Source organism: Trichosurus vulpecula, chromosome 4, assembly GCF_011100635.1.
Source record: "Trichosurus vulpecula isolate mTriVul1 chromosome 4, mTriVul1.pri, whole genome shotgun sequence".
NCBI lineage: Eukaryota > Metazoa > Chordata > Mammalia > Diprotodontia > Phalangeridae > Trichosurus > Trichosurus vulpecula.
In genome coordinates, this window is record NC_050576.1 from 282,374,501 (window position 1) to 282,394,071 (window position 19,571).

The following is a 19,571-nucleotide window of genomic DNA, read 5'->3' on the forward strand; positions in this document are numbered from 1 at the left end:
TTAGTGTGGAGGGAAGTAATTAGGTAAAAAAACTGGAAAGATAGGAAGGGGCCAGGTTGTGAAAACTTTAAACGACAAACGGGCAAGACCTGGTGTGAAGAGGGAATGGATCTACACTGCTCAGGGGCTGGGGAATGGCTCGAATGAAACTCCCTTTGGAATGTCAGTGACAGACTGGGAGAATCCAGGCATCCTGATTTCCAGCTTCTTTACCCTCTTATAGCAAAGAAAGAGCATTGTCCTGCAGGGAAGGGAAGGGAAGGGGAATGGAAGGAGAAGAAAAGGAAGAGAATGGAGAGGAAACATAATTGAGGATTTTTGGAGGGTCTTGTCTTAGTGGGTCGAAGGGATCAAATCACTAAATTATTATTTCCTTTTCCCCTTTCCTCTTCTCCTCCACCCATTACAGCCATCACATTACTTAAGGACCGGGAGCCAGGAGCCTTCATCATTCGGGATAGCCACTCCTTTCGGGGAGCTTATGGCTTGGCCATGAAAGTGGCATCTCCTCCTCCCACAATCCTTCAGCAGAGTAAGAAAGGTAATGATTGTTTTCTCTGAGAATTGTACCACTGGGATGAGGAGGGAGATGGTGGTTAGAGGTAAGGCAAGAGAGGTGAGATTTACCAGATTCTCTCTGTCCCTGACTTGGGGAAGGACTTGCTGGGTGACTGGTGGGGCCAAATGGAGTGTCTTCTAAGTCTGGACAGGTCTTCTAAGACCTACTCCCTCTCCACCCACATTACCTCCAAGTAGGACCCATGCCTCTTCCTCCCTCCATCCCAGAAGGAGGCAAAGATTATGAGGAGGAACAGAAGGGCAGAGCCTTGGGTTCAGAGTGGAGAGTAGGAGGGGGGCATGGGAAGGAAGCAGTAACTCTGTCCTGTCCTTCCAGGAGACATGACCAATGAGCTTGTGAGGCATTTCCTGATTGAGACTAGCCCCAGAGGGGTGAAGCTAAAAGGATGTCCGAATGAGCCAAACTTTGGTGAGTTTGCCCAACTAACTTTCTCCAGGGTCGAGCCTACCCTGCCAGGGAGTTCTTTTAGCAATCTGCCCCATAATCTCTCCTGTTGTAGTCTCTGCCCATTCCTGTGCAATTAGGTATGGCCTCTGTCTTATGACTCTTTTCTTTAGCCACCCCATTTAGGCAGAGGATTCAATAAGAAACGGGTTTACGTTTGGATTAGAGATGTTGGGAAGGACTTTCATTGAGGAAGATTTTTAGTTTGTGTCCAAGAAGGACTTTAATGTTTTTATTTAGGGATCCTTTAAAAAGAAGATGAATTTTTCCCATCCTGATGTGTTTAAAATATGTCTGTCCAGAGGCAAAGAGAAGGGATGTCTACACGATTTGATCATTTTGGGGGACGTTACGCACACACAGCTCAGATGAAAGATGACATAAGGCATCCTACCATTCTTTTTCTGAGTAAGACTCCCCTTTCCCTGCCAGCCAACTCCCTCTAATGCTACTTCCTGGATCTGTCTCTGTCCCTACAGGATGTCTCTCTGCTCTGGTCTACCAGCACTCTATCATCCCATTGGCTCTACCCTGCAAGCTGGTCATTCCAAACCGAGGTAGGAGCCAGAGACTCGCTCAGCGAGCACACATTGATCCAGTTTTCCCGCAACATCCAGTCATCGGTGCCAGTAGCTGCTCCAGAACACAGGGCCAAGATAGGCTGGGGAAGATAGACTGCCCTGCCAACATGGGGAAACCTAAGCCTCTTCACCCATTCCATGCCCAAATAATTTCAGAATGGCAAAATTGTTTAAAAAGCTCAACTCTGTGAGCTCATGTGGTCACTGTGCCAGACAGAGTTGAACAACACTGCGGAGCCAGGAGTTCAACGTCAGTCCACAAAATGGGCATCGACCCCAGCCACATTTCATAAACTTTTACCTCCCATAGCTTTCCCACCCCCCCATTCCCTGTTCCTGTTGCCTGTTGTTCATGGCTTAGAAGATACCACAATCTACCTGTAGCAATCTCACTCCATTTTCCCCTGGCCTTGTAACCTGAAATCCAAAACTTGGATGATGACAAGGAGGGTTAGTTTACCGAGTGTCCAATTTTGATGAGGCTCACTGCCCAATTTCTTTTGGACTCTGGGCGTGGGGAAAGGGATCCTAGGTAGGTTGGGCAGAGTTAGAATCTATTTTCCCTGCTATTAGGTCTCCTTCTACCAGCTGGTTTGGTGACTAACTCTAGTTTAGCAGGGGCTGAGTAGGCTGGGGAAATTGTAGGTAACCACTTGAATTATTGTTAGTCACACATCTCTGGCATTGTGCTTCATGCTATGTAAAATATTAGCCTCTTCTAAGCCCCTTTGAGGGCAGGGACTGTTTTACTAGTAGTTTATACAGTGCCTGGCACACAGCAAGTGCTTAATGAGCGCATATTGACTCACTGACTCTCAATGGCGAAACCAGACTAATGCCCAAGAAACAATGACGTACCAATATAAGGCAATGCGCCATATGTGCTAAAATGTGTGACATAGATGTAAAGCACCAGAGGAGGTCAGAGCAGAGAGAAGAGTCTGGAAGGACTTTTATGAAGGAGGCAGTTCTGAGCCAGGCCTGGAAGCAGAATCAGGATGTAGACCAGGTAGGCACCCACCTAGGGTATGACATCACAGAGTTGGGAGTGGAGAAAAGGGTGCAAGGAAGACCATTTTAAATATAGCTTTTTCTAAGTACGTTTATTTTTAAATTCAGAACATTTCATTCTCCATAGCCCAGAGATATTTATGTTGGGACAAATCAGGTTGCAGTTGTTAGCGTCAAGGCTCAAAGCCTAGTCTGTGGAATGGTAACCCCTTGAAGGTCACAGTTTTCCAACCTTATCTTGGCATATGAATCCAATGGTACCTTAAGGGATTCCAATAGACCAAGAGGTGAGGAGATGACAAAGCAAATGGCCATCGCTGGTAGAGAATTGATAATGGGGAGTAGTGGGGAGGAAAGTTAGGCAACTAGAGTGTGGCCAGATGGTGAAAGGCCTTGGAAACCAGATGTCAGTACTTGGAATTGATCCTATTGGGAATTATGGGAAGTCCATAAGCAGGGGATTGACTTTACACAAGCAACAGGATAAGACCCTTAATTTGGCAGTGGTATGTCAAATGGCATGGAAATAGGAGACAGACTTGTGCTACTGGGAGCTATCCAAGTATAAGATGTGAGAAGGGTTAGGACTAGGGTGGTAGGCCCCACTATTATCTCCCTGGTGTTATACCTGAGGTAGATATGATCTGAGTCCTGGTAGCTCAAGTCTCACCTGCTTCATGAAAGTCTTTTTAGACTCCTCTGTCATCTCTGACCTTTTAGAGTACTTTTTGCTGTGACATCTCTAGCCATGAGTGTCTAACTAGAGGCAGGAGTTTGGACAGGATGACTTTTCTAGTTTCTTTTTTTTAGCCTTAGGGTTCTACTTCCTAGCTCGTCACTTACACATCAATATGTGTAGGGATGTAGGGGAGGGGCAGAGAGGAGAGGAAGTGGGCCAAAACCATCATTATTTTTCCCCATTCCTATATCATATTAATAAGAACATCAGAGGAAGCCCAGGTCTCTCACCCTGGTGCTTAATCTCTTCTTGGGATTCTAGAGTATTACACTCAACACTGACCATTTTTTATTTCATATATCCAATGGTTGTTTTCTGATTAATTAATGTTGATTAGCACAGCTTGTTGGAAAGTCCAAATATAACTCGAATAGCACACATGATTTAAATACTCATTAAATAATATACTGTGGAATGGAAAACATTATTTCAACAGTTGTTGAGTTGTCCTCTATAAACAGTAATTCAATCACGTTGCTATTAAAATAATCGGGTAGCATTAATGATGAAATAAATTTAGACATTAAACAAATTGACAACATTCTCTTTTAATTCAGCAAGGGACACCGAGCTCGAGAAGGTCAAAGCCTTGCTAATAAGATGGCATAGTTTGGAAAGCATTTGTTACAGTTGAGGCTGTGGTCCCTTATCTGTTCCTCTGCATAATTTTCTGTGTTTTTGCAGATCCAACAGATGAGACAAAAGATAGTTCATCTGCCAATTCTACTACAGATCTACTGAAACAGGGGGCAGGTGAGTGGTTAGTGACAGTGGGGGCTTCTTACCCTTCTTTGCCTCTACTCTCCTCATATTGCCCTGCCTGTAGTCCCACTTCTGTAATCTATTTCTAGTTCCAACCCTCCTGAATCAGTAGCTTCCACCCATATCTATTTACCAAATCAGAAAATGACATTTTCATTGGCAAGTGTTCCTTCCCCAGGACTGGAATGAAATCTTTCCAGGGGTGGGAAGCTATTTTTAAAAAAATATTTTATTGATGTTCTTTTAAAAAAATATCACTGTTACTTGCAAATGACTCCCCTTTGCAACCTTCCTTTGTAACAAAGAAATACAGTTAAGCAATGCTAACCAACTCATTGGTTATATCTGAAAATAAATGCCTCCTCCTGCTCCTGTAGCCAACCACCTCTCTTCCAAGGGTTAGGCCACATACTTATATCCTCTGGAACTGTGAATGGTCATTGCATTGATCAGAAACCTAACATTTCAGTGTTATTTTCCCTTAACTTATTGTGGTAATTGCATAAATTGTTCTCATGGTTCTGCTTAACTCTCCTCTGCATCAGTTCATTCAGGTCCTCCCGTCTCTCTCTAGATTCTTCATATTTGTTATTTCTAATAGTCCAGTAATCGTCCATTACGTTTATATAAGTTGTTCAGTCATTCTCGATGGGGTTTCTTTCAGCCTGCAATGTGCTTTTTGTCAACTCTGTTGACATGGAGTCGCTCACGGGGCCCCAGGCCATTTCTAAAGCCACAGCTGAGACACTGGCTGCAGATCCCACACCGGCTGCCACTATTGTCCACTTCAAGGTCTCTGCCCAGGGGATTACGTTGACAGACAACCAGAGGAAGTAAGGAATTCCCCCTCCCTAGCCCACTCTGTAGTTTTCCCCACCTCCAACATTTCCATTTATTGAAGGGTTATTGAGTGAAAGTGGGAAGATGAAGTGAACAGTATCAGAAAGATGTTCCAGGCCAACCTGTGAACCTCCCACTTTATCTCTCTCTGGCATTTGTTCTTCTTCCCATCAGTGGTGAACATCTTCCCTACTCCACAGCCCCTGCCCCTTTCTTCTCTGCATCCCGCAGCCCCTGACCTCAGGCTTCTGAGAAGGATTCTTTGGTGTGGCTTTCTTTGTCCCAGTTATTTACCCATGTCCCACTGGGAGAGACCTGGTACTCCTGCCTTTGCCATGACGTGAGCATTTTGAGATGTTATGGAAGGCAGGGGATAGTTCTAGAAGAACACAGCAAAAAAGAGACTGGAAAATAGGGTGAAGGGCCTAACAATCTACACCCTCAAATTTATCCTACCTTCGTGCCTTAGGTTATTCTTCAGGCGACATTATCCCCTCAACACTGTGACCTTCTGTGACTTGGACCCACAAGAGCGGAAGTAAGTCTTCCATAGACCTCTCTTTACCTCCCCCACCCCACCCTCACACTCACTCAGCTGTTAATCAGAGAAGTGTGGGTATGTGTGGTTGTATATTGAGTTATTCTTACCTCAGATGAAGATGCCTGATATTAATAGAGATGGTACAATCACTATATAGTATGGTGGATAGAGTGTTGGACCTGGAATCAGAAAGAGCTGAGTTCAAATCCTACCTCAGACATTTACTTGTTGTGGGACCCTGGGTCTGTCTTAGTTTCCTCATCTGTAAAATGGAGATGCTAAGCAGTCTTACTTCCAATGGGTTGTTGAAGTGATCAAATGAAGTGGTATTTGTAAAGGTCCCTTCTAGCTCTTAAGTTTGTGATCCTATGATTTTCCTGGATGCCCCTGTTTCTCTCGTCCTAATCATTCAACTAGCATGCTTTGGAAAGGAATTGGTAAGTCAACTGTATGCCAGCTTAGGCCATCCTACATAAGACTACAGGGAGGGAGCACACACATGATAACTTTAGGGGCCCACTTTGCCCCTGGGGAAGGCTTTCTAACAACATGCTGGTGAAATGCCCATGCTTGGCACCAGTAGAGGCAGAAAATTTGCTTACTCTTGCTTTTTCTCTCCTTAGGTGGACAAAAGCAGAGGGGGGTGTGCCTGCTAAGTAAGTATGGCTTCTTTTTCCACCTTTCTTGGGATGTTTCATCTTTGTGCCTCCCGAGATGACACGGGAGGAGGCTTCTGAAACATTGAGCATGCACAAGAGTTTGGGGGGAATGGGAGTTGAGGGTCATCTATTGAGTCATAGGCTGGAAGGTCAATTTAGTCAAATTGATCAGTAATTCTCTCTTCTCCTTCCCTATAGCCCAGCAGCAATCCATCTTAGGGTCAAGAGCAGCAGGGGCTCTTGAAGGACAAACACTAGATTTAGGCAGATTTGGGGGAGACCATATAGCATAACAAATAGAATCCTGGACTTGAAGCCCGGAAGATCTAGATTCAGATTCTAATTTTGACACATTAGACAGGCAAGCGACCTAATCTTTTAGAATCTCAGTTTCCCCATCCATAAAATGAGAGTTATGATAAAACCAAGCACCCATCTCATGAGGCTTAAAGGAGGTTAAGGTATGTTAAGCACTTTGCAAACTCCAAAGCATTTTGTAAATCTGAGACGTTGCTGTTGTTGGGAGCGTGTGTTTTCCATTTTCATTTCATTCCAACTTGTCCTCAAGCTTGATTTCTTTTGATCCTGATCTTGCCATTTTGGTGGGCTCCTGTTAATGTTCATGGCTAGGCCAAAACCACCTAACTCACCAGAACAAGCAGTCAAATTAGAACAGTGTCACTAACAGAGACAGGAGGGAACTCTGTGTTAAGCATCTCAATCTCTCCTTTTTCCCCCCTCTGAGTCACCGATGTTTTGCAAAATTTTCAGCCTCAGATTTTCTGCTATTTTGAAGATTTTAATACTCTCAGATAAGCCCTGTCTTATCAACACCCCTCCCACCCCACCAAGCCCAATTAACTTTCACCCTCTAGTATTCAGGAGCCTTTTACTTCCTGGCTTAGAAATATTTTATTTTATCAGCTAGAATAAAGGTTCTTAATCATTTTTGTGGCATGGACCCCTTGGGCTGCTGGTGAAGATTATGGACTCCTTAGAATGTTTTTAAATGCATAGAATAAAATACATAGAATTACAAAATAAACCAATTATATTGAAATACGGTTATGAAAATATTCTAAAATAAGTTAATAGACCCCATGTTAAGAACCTCTGAGCTAGAAGGAGCCAGCTTGAAGCGCTTCCTTTGGAAATAGGGTATTATTAATGGGGTGAGGAGCCAGATAATGAAAGAAGAGCCAGCGTTCCTCTCTGCTCTTGTGCTATGCCCCTCCCTGCCCCCCCCCGCCACCCCCTCCCAGCTTGTGTCCACCACACTTGGGATCAGCTTCCCTGGGTGGATGAAAGGAATTAGTTATTGTTGAACTTGGCCAAAGAAGAGGGTGGGGCACTCTGGACTGTGACCATCCAGGGAGAGGGAGGGCTGTAAGGAGGTATTGGCTCTGGCCCATGCACAGGGATAGAAATAAGGTCAGGAAGAACTTGGTTACAGGAGCCCAGGGATGGTGCTAAGTACACAGGTCTGGGAGGTCCAGGCATCATTTCCCACCCTCCCCTTCCTTCTCTCTGCCCTGTTCTTGAAATGGGGAGAAGACTATCTCTGCCACCCCCTCCCAGGAGGAAAAGGAAGGACAGGACAATTCCTCAGAGACCAAGTCCAAGACCAAAGGCAGACACAGTGCAGATCTGTCCCTTGATTATACGAGAAAACTGACCCCCCAGCTCCCAGAGGCTCCCAGCCAATGGGGCCACTGCTCCCAAGGGTCATTGATCCTTGAACCTGGGGGATTATTCAGTGGCACTTGAGACATGTAGGGCAAAGAGATGTGTAAATGCACTCCTATGTTTGTGAGTGTGTGTAGAGTTTGGCTAATTTTAGCCGTTGTGTTTCAAGTCCCAGAGAGGGGGTTTTTAATTGGAATCTCCAGCTGTTCTGATTTCCCCATCCTTCTCTAATTAGCAACATGCCAACTATGGGATCTCTCAGCTCACATTCTGTTCCCCTCTGCTCCCATATTTATAACCTTGTTTTCCAAGGTTTGAATTCCAAGGTGCCGTGCCTAGTGAGGGTAAAATGTGGGAGTTTGTCCCTGCCATCTCCTGATGGGTCCTCAAGCCCTTCACTCAAATCCTGCACACTATAGGTCATGCAAGGAAACAATGAGAAGTCAGGCCAGCCTGTCCCTTTATTTCACAGCTTAATATGGTGCTTGAGGAGGCTGAAACTTTCAGACTGGCAAACAATGCCATATTTATTTGCTTACAGTGCTGAACTTAAAAGGAGTCCAGCAGGGAAAGGGATGGGAGAGGCTCTTTCATGTACTTCCCCATTTTACCCTTGTTTTCACTGTCTCCCCAACTTCCCTCCCCTCCCCAGAACTCCCCAAGCCAAGGGGGAAGTGCCCAAAGCATCTCCCACTCAATCAGAATCTGTCTCCAGGTCTCTCTCTCTCTCTCTCTCTCTCTCTCTCTCTCTCTCTCTTTCTCTCTCTCAATGGAGAGAAAGTTCTTTACTTATGATGCTTGGGGGATACAGAGTGGGAGGAAAGAGAAAGAAATGACATTGGAAGCAGCAGAAAAAAGCAAAAGCTCTCTGTTCTTGGCATCAAGATCATTTCTCATGTATTTGTGCTGTTTCTCCATCCATCCCCAATGCCCTCTCTCTTATCTTTTTTTCCCTGCTCTTCCTCTCTTTGATTGTCTTCTCCCCTTTACTTTTCCCCCTCTCATTCTTGATCCTCTCCTTCCTCTTTTCGTTCCTCTTCTCTGCTTCCCCTCCCATTTCATCATCCTTTCCCCCTCTCCATCTCTCCAATATCTTTTTGGTGCTCTCTCCCTCTCCTTTCCTGCCTTCTCTTCTGTACTCATATCCTCTCTGCTTCCCTTTGTCCCTCACCCCCTTTTCTTCTCTCTCCTCTCTGTAGGCTCTTCGGTTTTGTAGCCAGGAAGCAAGGCAGCACCACGGACAACGCCTGTCACCTTTTTGCGGAGCTAGATCCCAACCAACCTGCTGCAGCTATTGTCAACTTTGTTTCCAAGGTCATGCTCAGTGCTGGCCAGAAGAGATGAACCTGCCAGGGGCCAGGGCAGCTGGGCTTGGGGCACATGGGGAAGGGGACCTTTGAATCCAGAAGGAAGGTGTGGGGCCAATTTTTGGAGAAGGAGAGAGGAAAGTGCAGTGCGGGAAGAGGAAAGTGAATTCAGAGAGGAGAAGGAGGAGAGAGGAAAAAATGGAGGGAAGAACAACATAGAGCCTATCGGATGAATGGAAACTTAAAAAAACCCCAAACCAACAACCTAATACCCAAAATACTCAACTAACCAAGCCCACGTGACCTCCTTCCTACCCCATGGGATTTTTCCATGGGGGAAGGGGTGCAAAGTGGGAAATTCCTTTTGGGATTTTCTTTTAGAACCATTGTTAAAGTAGATTCCCATCTCCCTAACTTAACCTTGCAAGGAAAAAAAAAACCACAAGCTGAGAGTCCTCTTTTGGTCACCCATGAGGTGTATTTATCAAACAAAGTAGGAGGGAAATTTAAGACAACCATTTTTTCCTTTAATAAGTATCACATATCCCAAGGTATACTAAGGTCTCTTTGTTCTGCAATGGCTAAGCATATGTATAAGTGCCTGCGTGTATTAGACATATAATTCCAAATTCAGCTATATAGATGATATGCGCATGAAGTTGTCTTTCCTCCCCAAAGACGATCTGTGTCTCCTGGGGTCACTGTAGGACCAGGAATATAGCAGGGGGCCTATCTCCCTACTCAGAATCACCATGGATTGTGGATGTCAACTTGGGACCTCCTTTCATCCCATCTAATCAGCTCTGGCAGCCTTTGGATGGTTCCTCATTCTCCTCCTCAGACATACAAGAGCAGGAAGCAGATATCTGCCACTTAAGAGCACTGCATTAAGGATTTCCCCATACAAGCCAACACCCTTGCTTTGTCATGGCCTCGAGGCTGGGGAACTTTGGTTTGGGGGAGATGTGCAAACCCAAAACCTTCAGGAGGGTCTGGAGAGAGTTGGGAGAACTGGACAAGAGAAGAGGCAGGGGATGCTGAGCCCTGACCCATGGTCCTCTAGACATGTGGGGCAAGACTTGTCCCTCCCATTCTCCCTCGGGCCAGCTGCTGCCCCTGACATCTCCTACCCCACTCTTTGTGCCTTGTATCCTGAACCTTTTCCTGGATCTAGCTTCTTAGACTTGCTCACAAGATGATGCCCATTGGGATCACAGGGATTTAGCCATCCTGCCCTATTGGAAGCTATGAATCCTGTTGGACTCTTCTTCAGAAAGGTCTGCCCAATTTTGCCTTCAGGAAGTTCAAGGGGGAAGACTCAACCCTTGTCCTCCTCTCCACAAGTGCTTTAGAAGTGTTTGGCTTTCTCTGTGGCATGCAGGCTCGGCCTCCCTGGAGAACAGATACCCGTCACCATCCTGGCCGGGCCAGACTATGTTGGGCCTCAGACTTGGTCACATCTCCAGGGTAGACTACTTTACAATGCCAAAGTCCCTCTTTCCCCCTCCCTTGTATCTCCAAAAGAACCAAGCCATGTGGGGTAGAAGGCATGAAAGCAAGCCTAGGAACCCAGGGTCCCTGCTGTGAAAGCCCCATACTTCCGAAGACACCCAAACCAGAAATAAGAACTCATTGTGATCCAATGCTTTGGCTCCCCAAGCCCACTTGGGTTCCCTAGTGAGTGGTGTTGTACTGATATATAAATATATATAATATATACATGAGATATGCTGATGGAATACTGTAAGCTAATCAAGTTTAAGAAAAGAAAAAAAGACAGGTAAATTGACAAGAAATATTTATTTTTTTTCATTTTGCTTTATCGCCTTTCTTTGGGCATATACTGTATCCCACCCCTTCCTGTATGGACTCTTGTATGTATAACTAAAGCCTGAGAGATAAGAGACCTTATATTTGAATTATCCTTGAACCACCTCCCACCAACCTTGTCCTTCATTATATTCATGAGGTGGGGGGTGTGGAAGTTGAGTGGGTTCATCCCAGGGTAAGGTTGTATACATCCATTCCCTTCATCATTAGCCCCTTAAGTTTCCCTTTCAGCCCAAGGCTCAGCAGCTCCTAGAGCACCCTCGATATGAGGAGCTGAACCCCATTGCCAAAGGCCCTTTGCGTGTGTTCTTGCGCAGAGGTGGAGGTTTCAGGATGTGCGTGGAGGATGTGGATGGTGTGTGTATTATTACTTGTGTATCTTTTCATATTTTCCCCTTCAAAATACTGTAAGTGCGTGGCAATGCTGTTTCAGGGAGTTGGACATGAGAATGGTTTGTAGAAGGTAGGGAACAGAGGTGAACCACACTCCCCATCACCTGCTCCCCATTAGTAAGTAAGACTATGAGTTTGTGACTGAAGTTGTTCAAAAGTTTCCTTCCTTTTGAGAAATTCAAGCTAGACACCTGAATTTTTTAAAACCTTTTCCTTACTTCCCCATCAACACTAGCTCTGCGCCCAAAAAGGGAAAGACGTATATTTTGCTCTTTGTCAAGTCAAGACTTTTCCACCTTCATTTTACCACTGCTCAACCTGAAGAATTCTGGACTCCTGGTCTGGATCCTTCATCACAGCTTCATATCAGATGGATTGCCAGACACCTTCATCACCCAGCTCCACAGCCCTTGGCTAAGATCTGGGATCGGCCTTCACATTTGCTTCTCTCTCACCTTGTGTCCACTGGCTGTCTTATTTCCTAGTCTTGTTTCAGGCCAACCCTGATGACCCTGTTTTTGAGGGGACTCTGTTTAAAGTTTGAAAGCAAAATGTCCCCACATATCAACCAAGACTACTCTAAGAAGAACCAACTTCTTAGAACCTAATGTTCCTAATCTGGACATGTTTAGAGGTACCTGGAGTCATTAGTTTTGACTTTCCAGGGGGCCTAAAGGGGGAGAGAATTGTGTTCAAGTCTTGGAGTGGGCACCATTTTTGGGTAAAGTGCTGGTAGGATAAGACCATGTGGAATTAGGTGTCAGAGATTGTATCTCACAGGTAGGCATGAACACACACACACACAGAGCACTGCAATATATTCTTGCCAAAGATTTCCTTTAAAAAGAAAGCACTTTTAATTTTTTTTGTAAATGACTGTATCTTTCTCATACTTTCTTCCCTCTCCCAACCCACTTTGCTGTTGATTTATGTTATATGTTGTTGATGTCTGTTTGTTGATCCACTTGGGAATGTTGGATCATTCCATTTTAAAGCCAGGCTGAGATCAGGAAGGAGAGGACAAGCCCGAAAATAGTTGACAGAGGAGAGAAGAGTGATGATAATAACTGATTTGTCTCTACTCCCTCCACACATACCCTTGGCTTTCTCCTGCCTAGCACCATTCAAAGTCAGGATGAAAACTCTTAGGTTTCCAAGACATGATGAGGATGTAATAAGAGCATCCCCAAGGGAGAGAGGAGAGGCAAAGGAATTCTTAAAAACAAGCTAAGCTCAGTATAGGATTTTGGGAGCTTCTTTATGTGTGGGATGAGGAGGAAAAAGAAAATGTCAGCTGATGCTGAGAGCTCAGCAGACCTGTAGTTTGGCCAGCTTTAAATGCTACCCCTCTCCCTGACCAGGATCTCTTTATTACCATCACCTGGGCACTGTTCCCCTTTGTTCTGCCTAGCTTGTGTTTTCCTTTTGCATTATAAGTGGTGTGTGCATTGAAAAAGGGCCTTCTCCCCAGTTTGCCTCCCACTAGGAAGAGAGGCCATATGTTAGCCTTTTGGAGAAGTCTCTCCAACCCCACATCCAAATCTGGGCACTTCCATTGGGTGGACAGAAAAAAAATTGTGGGGAATAATGGCCATGTCTACTATCATTGAAGGTGGAATCTCTGGGCGGGTCAGAGTCCCAGACAAGAGAAGAGGGTGGAGGTGTGTGTTGGTGTGTGTGAGAGAACCCCATCAGAGAAGAAATTGCTAGAAGGGCTCTCAGGAAAAGAATATAGGAAATTCTAGTCACTTCGATCTGACTGGAATTGGACTGAGAGGTCTGTTTCCCTTCATTGGCCCAGAGGAAGGATTGACATGTGAGGAGAATTTGGTCTAGGCTGCCCATCCAATGATCATCATCTCTTTGTCTATCCTGGTCCAGATCTCTTCTCTGCTTTGCCTTCCCCAGCTTCAGCAACACTGGGTAGAAGGCAGGGTTCTTGTCTTTCAGCCCTGGCACATCCCAGGCCGAGACCCTTTATCTGCTGAGACTCTGGAGTTTCCTTCCATAACATAGGAAAGGTGGGTGTGAGTATATATGTGTATGTGGGTGTGTGATACCTATCATTTTAGGGAATGAGTGTGCATATGTGTATGGGAGGATGTGTGTATGGGGATGGGTAATAATTGCAGGAGGCAGTGAAAAGTCTGGTACGAAATTACCTTCAGGCAAAAGGAATTGGGAGGTGAGGCCCAGAGGGCCACCTAGTTGGCTTTAGGCTCAATCTTGGTTTTATTTGCCTGGTTGATGGAGAAAATCATTAGGCAGAGTGAGGGTCCTGGGGTTGTTCTGCTCCTCCCTAAGCCCTATTTCCTAGAGTCTGGGAAGTATGGCAGGGCTTTCTTTTCTTCCCATTCCTGTGCTGTTCCTAGCAGCCTGAATCTTGTTGGGAGGATGTTCCAAATTAATTTTCTAATCAGTGTTAAGTGGTTTGGAACGTGTGTGTGTGTGTGTGTGTGTGTGTGTGTGTGTGTGTGTGTGTGTAAGTGCACAGATGTTTGTTGTGTTTTTGTTTCCCCCTCCTCCTGTCTCAAATGTCATTGAAAGCAAATGTAAGAAATCCCTCCCCCCACTAGCCCTCCCCCAGAAAAATATAATAACCCTATCCTTTCCTATTCCCCCAGCTATGTATTTATATAGATGGAAATATACTTTCTATTTTGTATTGTTGTGCCCATAACCTTTGCCACCTTGTATAAAATCTGACTTATGTTACTCATCCCGGGTATGAATGTATTGTATACTGATGCTCTCTTCCCACTCTGTACAGCGGCCTTTGTTTCTTTGCAACCCATTGTATGGCTTTATCAATGATAAAGTTTAAAAAAATATCCAGTCTCTTGTGTGGGCTCATTGCTTGGAATGGAGTGCTAGGACCAGGGTGGAGAAGAAGGGTCCGTGCTCGTGCTTGGGGGATGGCCTGAGTATTTTTTAGGTTCTGAGAAGCAGCTCTGCTCAGGAGTCTGTGGCCTTGTTGCTGGTATGGACAACCCAGTTTGGATGACACACGCGTATGCCTTGCTAGTGCTCACAAATGAGGGTGGTGCTGTTACGGGGATGCAATTCCACTTAAGTCAACAACTATCTGCCCGGCGTTGTGTTAAGATTATATGATTTGGAAGTGAGAGACCCCAGAGACCTTCAGGTCCATTCCTCCTCCTACCCCCAGTTTCACAGATGAAGAGATACTAAGCAACTTGCGCAAAGTCCCACAGAGAGGAAGCTCAGGAGTTGACATCAGGTCTTTATGGTCTGGGCTCTTTCCACTGAGCTCCATTGCCTTTGTGGGTAATTCAGGAGACCCAGAAGCTGGAAATAAGCTCAGAGGCCTTGATGGCCACTCCCTTATTTTACAGGTAAGGAAACTGAGACCCAGAGAGTGGAAGGGACATGCTCAAAGTCCCACACTAAGTACCTGGGGCAAGATTTGAACTTGGGTCCATTGACTCCAAATCCAATGCTCTTCCCACTGGAACATGCTGCCACCATTCTAACTGGGGAGACCAGACTAACACAACAGTGAACAATGCAAGGCAGTCAATAATTAACTCGTTAAACTGTGTGGTTTAGACTTAAGTGTGAGAATTGGAAGTTAGTGGGGGATGAGGGAATAAGTCAGGAGATGATTTTATGAAGCTGATGTAGCTTGATAGGGGCTTTACCTGTTTAGGTATGTGACACAGGAGTCAAGAAGTTATCTTGCGATCCACTTGGCCATAGACTCTGACAAGAGTCTGGACCCCCTAGCTGAAGAGCAATGTGGATGCCTGGTAGTCGATAGTCTAGGATGAAGGTGGGGATGAAGAAAGGTTAGAGGAGAGACTTATATTGGGAATGATCGCTGAAGGACTAGAAAATGGAATCTGAGCATAAGCTGGAATTCATTTAACCTAGAGAAGAAAAGACAGAAAAGGGACTGAATAAGAAGCATTTTTGAAGGGCTGTTATATAGAGGAAAGGCTGAGTGGATAGAGGGGTAGGTTCTGTGTCAGGAAGAACCAGGTTCTGACCCATACTGGCTGTTGAACTTCTTTAGTGCTCCAGGCAGCTCTAAGACCATAAATTCCTGAGAAGGGACCCGCCAATATTGGTAGAGAGGGTTGGTTTCCCTTAAATTTCCCTATGCTAATGAAATCTGAGGTCGAGTTTGTATCTTTATTCCTGTTATTTAGATAAGGGCCATTTCTCCAGCTCTACTGTGTAAGAGAAATGACTTGGCCCCAAGAGATGGCAGGGTGTGAGAGGAACAGAATTCTAGTTCTATCTCTGATACTAACTGTGCGACCTTGGGGAAGTTATACTACTTCCCTAGGTCTGAGTTAACTCATCTGTAAAATGAAGGGGTTCAAACAGATGAATTCTGAGGTTTCTTCCAGGGCTAAATCTTGAGTGGATTGCAGGTCTAAGTCAATATGCAGCCTGCAGGAAGCCTTGTGTATGGTACAGTGGTACCCATTTCTGTTTGAGTTTGACACTACTGCTGTAGAGAGTTTCAGTTGACCAAGTGCATAAGATGTCACCTGGGTACATCAGATAGCTGCTAAAAAAATGAACCTGGTATTAGGCTTGGCATCCATAAAAGTATGTTGTCCAGATGACTGTTCTTCACCCTCATCAAAATATGCCTAGAGCAGTGTTCACCTTTGGGGGGCAGCATTTTAAAATGGATTTTGACAAACATCCAGAGAGGCATGCCAGGGTTAGTGACATGTCTGGAAATCATGTCACATGAGGCACAATGGAATAAATCAGGGGTATTTGGCCAGGACAAAAAGAAGATTTAAAGGGGACAGAATTATGATCTTCAACTATGTCACAAAGAAGGAAGGTATTTAATCTCTTTCTTCAGAGGGATAACTAGAAGCAAGGGATGTCAGTCATACGGAAGCTCAATTGGGAAATGCAGTGGGTTGCTTTTATAGGTAGTGAGTTCCCCATTCTTGGAAATATTCAAACAGAGGATAGATGAGCCTAGTTCAAGGATGTCTGCATTTGGTGGGACGTTAGATTCATGACCTTTTAGTTATATAGCCATTAGTTGGATTTTGCTCTCCATCCTAGGATTTGAGTGGGCAAGAACACATCTTAGTACCCCAGCCTGAAGATGCTATTGATGCAGATAGACCCTCGGAGGTTCTATCCTTTCCCCACCATAACTGATAATCCAGGACACTGGCCATAGCTGCTAAGGGTTGGGCTTTGGAGATGGATGAAAGTTCTTAAGTCCTCTGTGCTCCATGCTCCCTCCCTCCTTTTCTTCCTCCCCCAACTTTTGAAAACTCTAGAGGAGAGCTGGGCAGCCAGAAGTTATAGCAGAAAACAACCTCCCTAACTGATATCCATCTATTCGGCGCCCACTTCCAGACCACAGTGCTTGGGGCAGGCTGCCCAGCTGCCTTGGGCTTTTAGGAAATTTAAAAGACCATTTGGGGATATCAGGACAGGATGTCTGATGTCTGAGCCCTGTGACCCTGCCCTTATTCCCTTCTATGACTCCCTAAAGTGGCTAGATTTCCTGGAGAATCTGGAAAAGGCAGGCGAGGAGTTAGATCCCAACCTGACCCCCAAATGGGCCACCTTATCACTTGAGCAATCTGATGAACACATTCAATCTTAGATATGGGGTTTGGGGTTTGTTTAGGATATTGGGACCATAGGGACTGGGGGAAGGGGTGGATGCTTTCCACATAATGCAGTAGGATGGTTAGAAGGTGAGGGAGAGAGAATTGGATTCCTAAGAATGTTAAAGCTGTATGGCACTTGGGAGACGATGAAGATCTAGGAGGAGTCTCTCCCTCTGGCCCAGCCCAACACACAGGCATGTATGTAGGAAGATGACTTAGTCCACCTTCTTCCTTTTTCCCATTTCCACTTCTGAACCCAGATATGTTCCTAAGGATATCACAGAAGGTCCCCGGGGAGATCAGGACATCAGACTTCCTATGTCCATTGTTGTTTGTGCTTCGTTCTTGAAGAGGACCATGTCATCACGAAGGGGATACCATGATTTGTAAGTGAATTAAGTGAGGGAGGGCTGTGCAAAGTCACCAGCCTTACTTTTTCCTCAGGAATCATCTGTGTCCAGTGGCCAGTTATAGATCGGGATGACTTGGAGATGGCCCTGGATGCAATGGGAGACCTTGCTTTTTTAAGCTTTAACAGGTCTCAGTTTATCTGAGGCAGTACCCATTCAATGATTAAGGCTAGGCAAGAAAAGAGACAAAGAATGGCCTCTTTTATCTTGTCAAAAAAATCAATCTGGGAGGGGAAGACCCTGAGCCCATAGCAAATAAAGGAAGAAGAAAGAAGCAGATAGGGTGCTGTTAATTGCCCTTTTCCTAGGGCCTCATCCTCCCTAGGGATAAAGGATGGAACAGAATAGATGATTTCTGAAATTAAAATAACAACAACGAACCAGTGCCAGAGAAGGCAAACTACTTGTCCAACATCACCCTGTAAATTAACGAGTGGCAGAACTGGGCTTAAAACCCAGGACATAGAATCACTGATCTAGAGGGAGAAGACATTTCAGAGACCGTTGGTTGACCTCATTTGCTGATGAGAAAACAGGCTGAACGATTTGCCTCGAGTTCACACAAGTATTAAGAATCAAAGGTGAGTATTTGAACCCGTGTTCTCTGACTCCAGATACTGGCTCTTTAGCCTTCTAGTCCAATACTCCTTTGGCCACATCACTCCACGTGATTGCTTTTGGAGAATGTTCCTGGGGACACAGGAAGTCTATTCACTTACCCCCACATTAGCTTGATTCTGCTAGGGGTGGGAGAAGAGGTTGTGTCGAGTTAGGGGAAGGTGGGGGAGAAAAAGAAACATATATACACTCCTTTGGGTCTTTGTTAGGATTTCCATAGGTCATCATAGTAATAGCTGATGCTCGTGTAGGCTTGAAATTTGCAAAACCCTCTGCAGACCGTATTTCATTCGATTCTTACAACAATACTGGGATGTATTTGTGATTATTAATTATTACCATTTCACAGAGGGGGAAACCGAGATTCAGAAAGATTAAATAATTTGCCCATGGTCATACAGCTAATAAATGTCTGATTCAGGATTTAAACCCAGGTTTCCCTGATTCAAAGACCAGCCCTCTCCTCACTAAGACAGGCAGCTCAGGCTATCCCTAATTTCCAGGTGGAACAGCCATTCTTCCAGGCCAGCCCAACAGGCAGGCATGTACCCTGGAAGATGTATTAGCCGACCTCCTTTCTTCCCATTCCTACATCTGACACCCAGAGAAGTTCCCAAGTACATCACAGAAGGTCCCCAGGGATATCAGGACATTGGACTTCCTATGCTCAGTGTCTGTGGGGGCCCTTGGCATTTAAGGAAGGTGAAAGAGACAGATAGCAATTGGTTCTCTCTGCTGCATAGCAATCCTTTTATTTGTCTCCTATTAACTCCTTATCCATCACATCCCCTTCCATCTTCTTTTCTCAGGCCTCCATTTCCAATCCCATTCTGCCTCTCCCTCTGTGACAACTTTGCCTCCTGCTTTCATGAGATTCTGGTCTACCCAAATGACTTCTCTCATCTCCCCTCCTCTCCACTTCAAAAACTCTCTAGATCATCTCCCATCCTCTACTCATTCCCTCTAGTTTCAGAGGTTGAGATAGCCCTTCTTTCCTATTTTTCACTTTTGTCCTTGATTGTAATCTTCCAGGGAGCTTGTTCTAGCAATCATTCTGTCCCTCTCTGTCTCTGTCTATTTCTGTCTCTGTCTCCTTTCCGTCTTTGTCCCTTCTCCCTCCCCCAACCCCTATTTTCATCCTTTTTCTTCTGCCTACAAATATACTCAGGTCATCCAGGTCCTAAAATAATGTTTCTTTGACCTTGCTGCCCTTCAAGCTATTATTCTATTTTTGTAGAAATTTGTAGAAAGTATGTGAACTTGAGGTCAAGAGTTGTTTTTGCCTTTATTTGTATCCTTGGTGCTTAGCCAGTTTCTAACACATAGTAAGTCTTTAACAAATTATTGTTGACTAATTGACTGCCTGTTGATTCTGTCCAATAAACATTATTGAGTAGTACTCCATTAGATTTAATGATCATTGCCTTAACTTATCCTGTCAGTTGCAGATGACTTCCAGATCTATAGCTCTACTTCAACCTTTCTCCTGAGAGCCAGACTGTGATTTCTCACTGCTTTTTGGACATCTTCAACCAGAGATAACCCA

General features: G+C 45.0%; 1 protein-coding gene across 11 annotated transcripts in view; it reads left to right on the plus strand.

Annotated features, from left to right (window-relative positions):
- TNS1 (tensin 1) overlaps window positions 1–14,208 on the plus strand; it is a 251,546-nt gene extending 237,338 nt beyond the window's left edge. For 10 of the 11 annotated variants that reach the window (XM_036754950.1, XM_036754952.1, XM_036754951.1 and 7 more), the window contains 8 exons: window positions 410–541; window positions 896–988; window positions 1,504–1,581; window positions 4,040–4,108; window positions 4,782–4,950; window positions 5,427–5,495; window positions 6,122–6,154; window positions 9,043–14,208. In XM_036754950.1, coding sequence (XP_036610845.1) covers window positions 410–541; window positions 896–988; window positions 1,504–1,581; window positions 4,040–4,108; window positions 4,782–4,950; window positions 5,427–5,495; window positions 6,122–6,154; window positions 9,043–9,187 — 788 coding nt within the window. In that variant the 3' untranslated portion in view covers window positions 9,188–14,208. Of the gene's footprint in view, window positions 1–409; window positions 542–895; window positions 989–1,503; window positions 1,582–4,039; window positions 4,109–4,781; window positions 4,951–5,426; window positions 5,496–6,121; window positions 6,159–9,042 lie in introns of those variants that run through there. The other variant, XM_036754961.1, reaches the window with a different exon arrangement.
- Window positions 14,209–19,571: the final 5,363 nt, after the last annotated feature.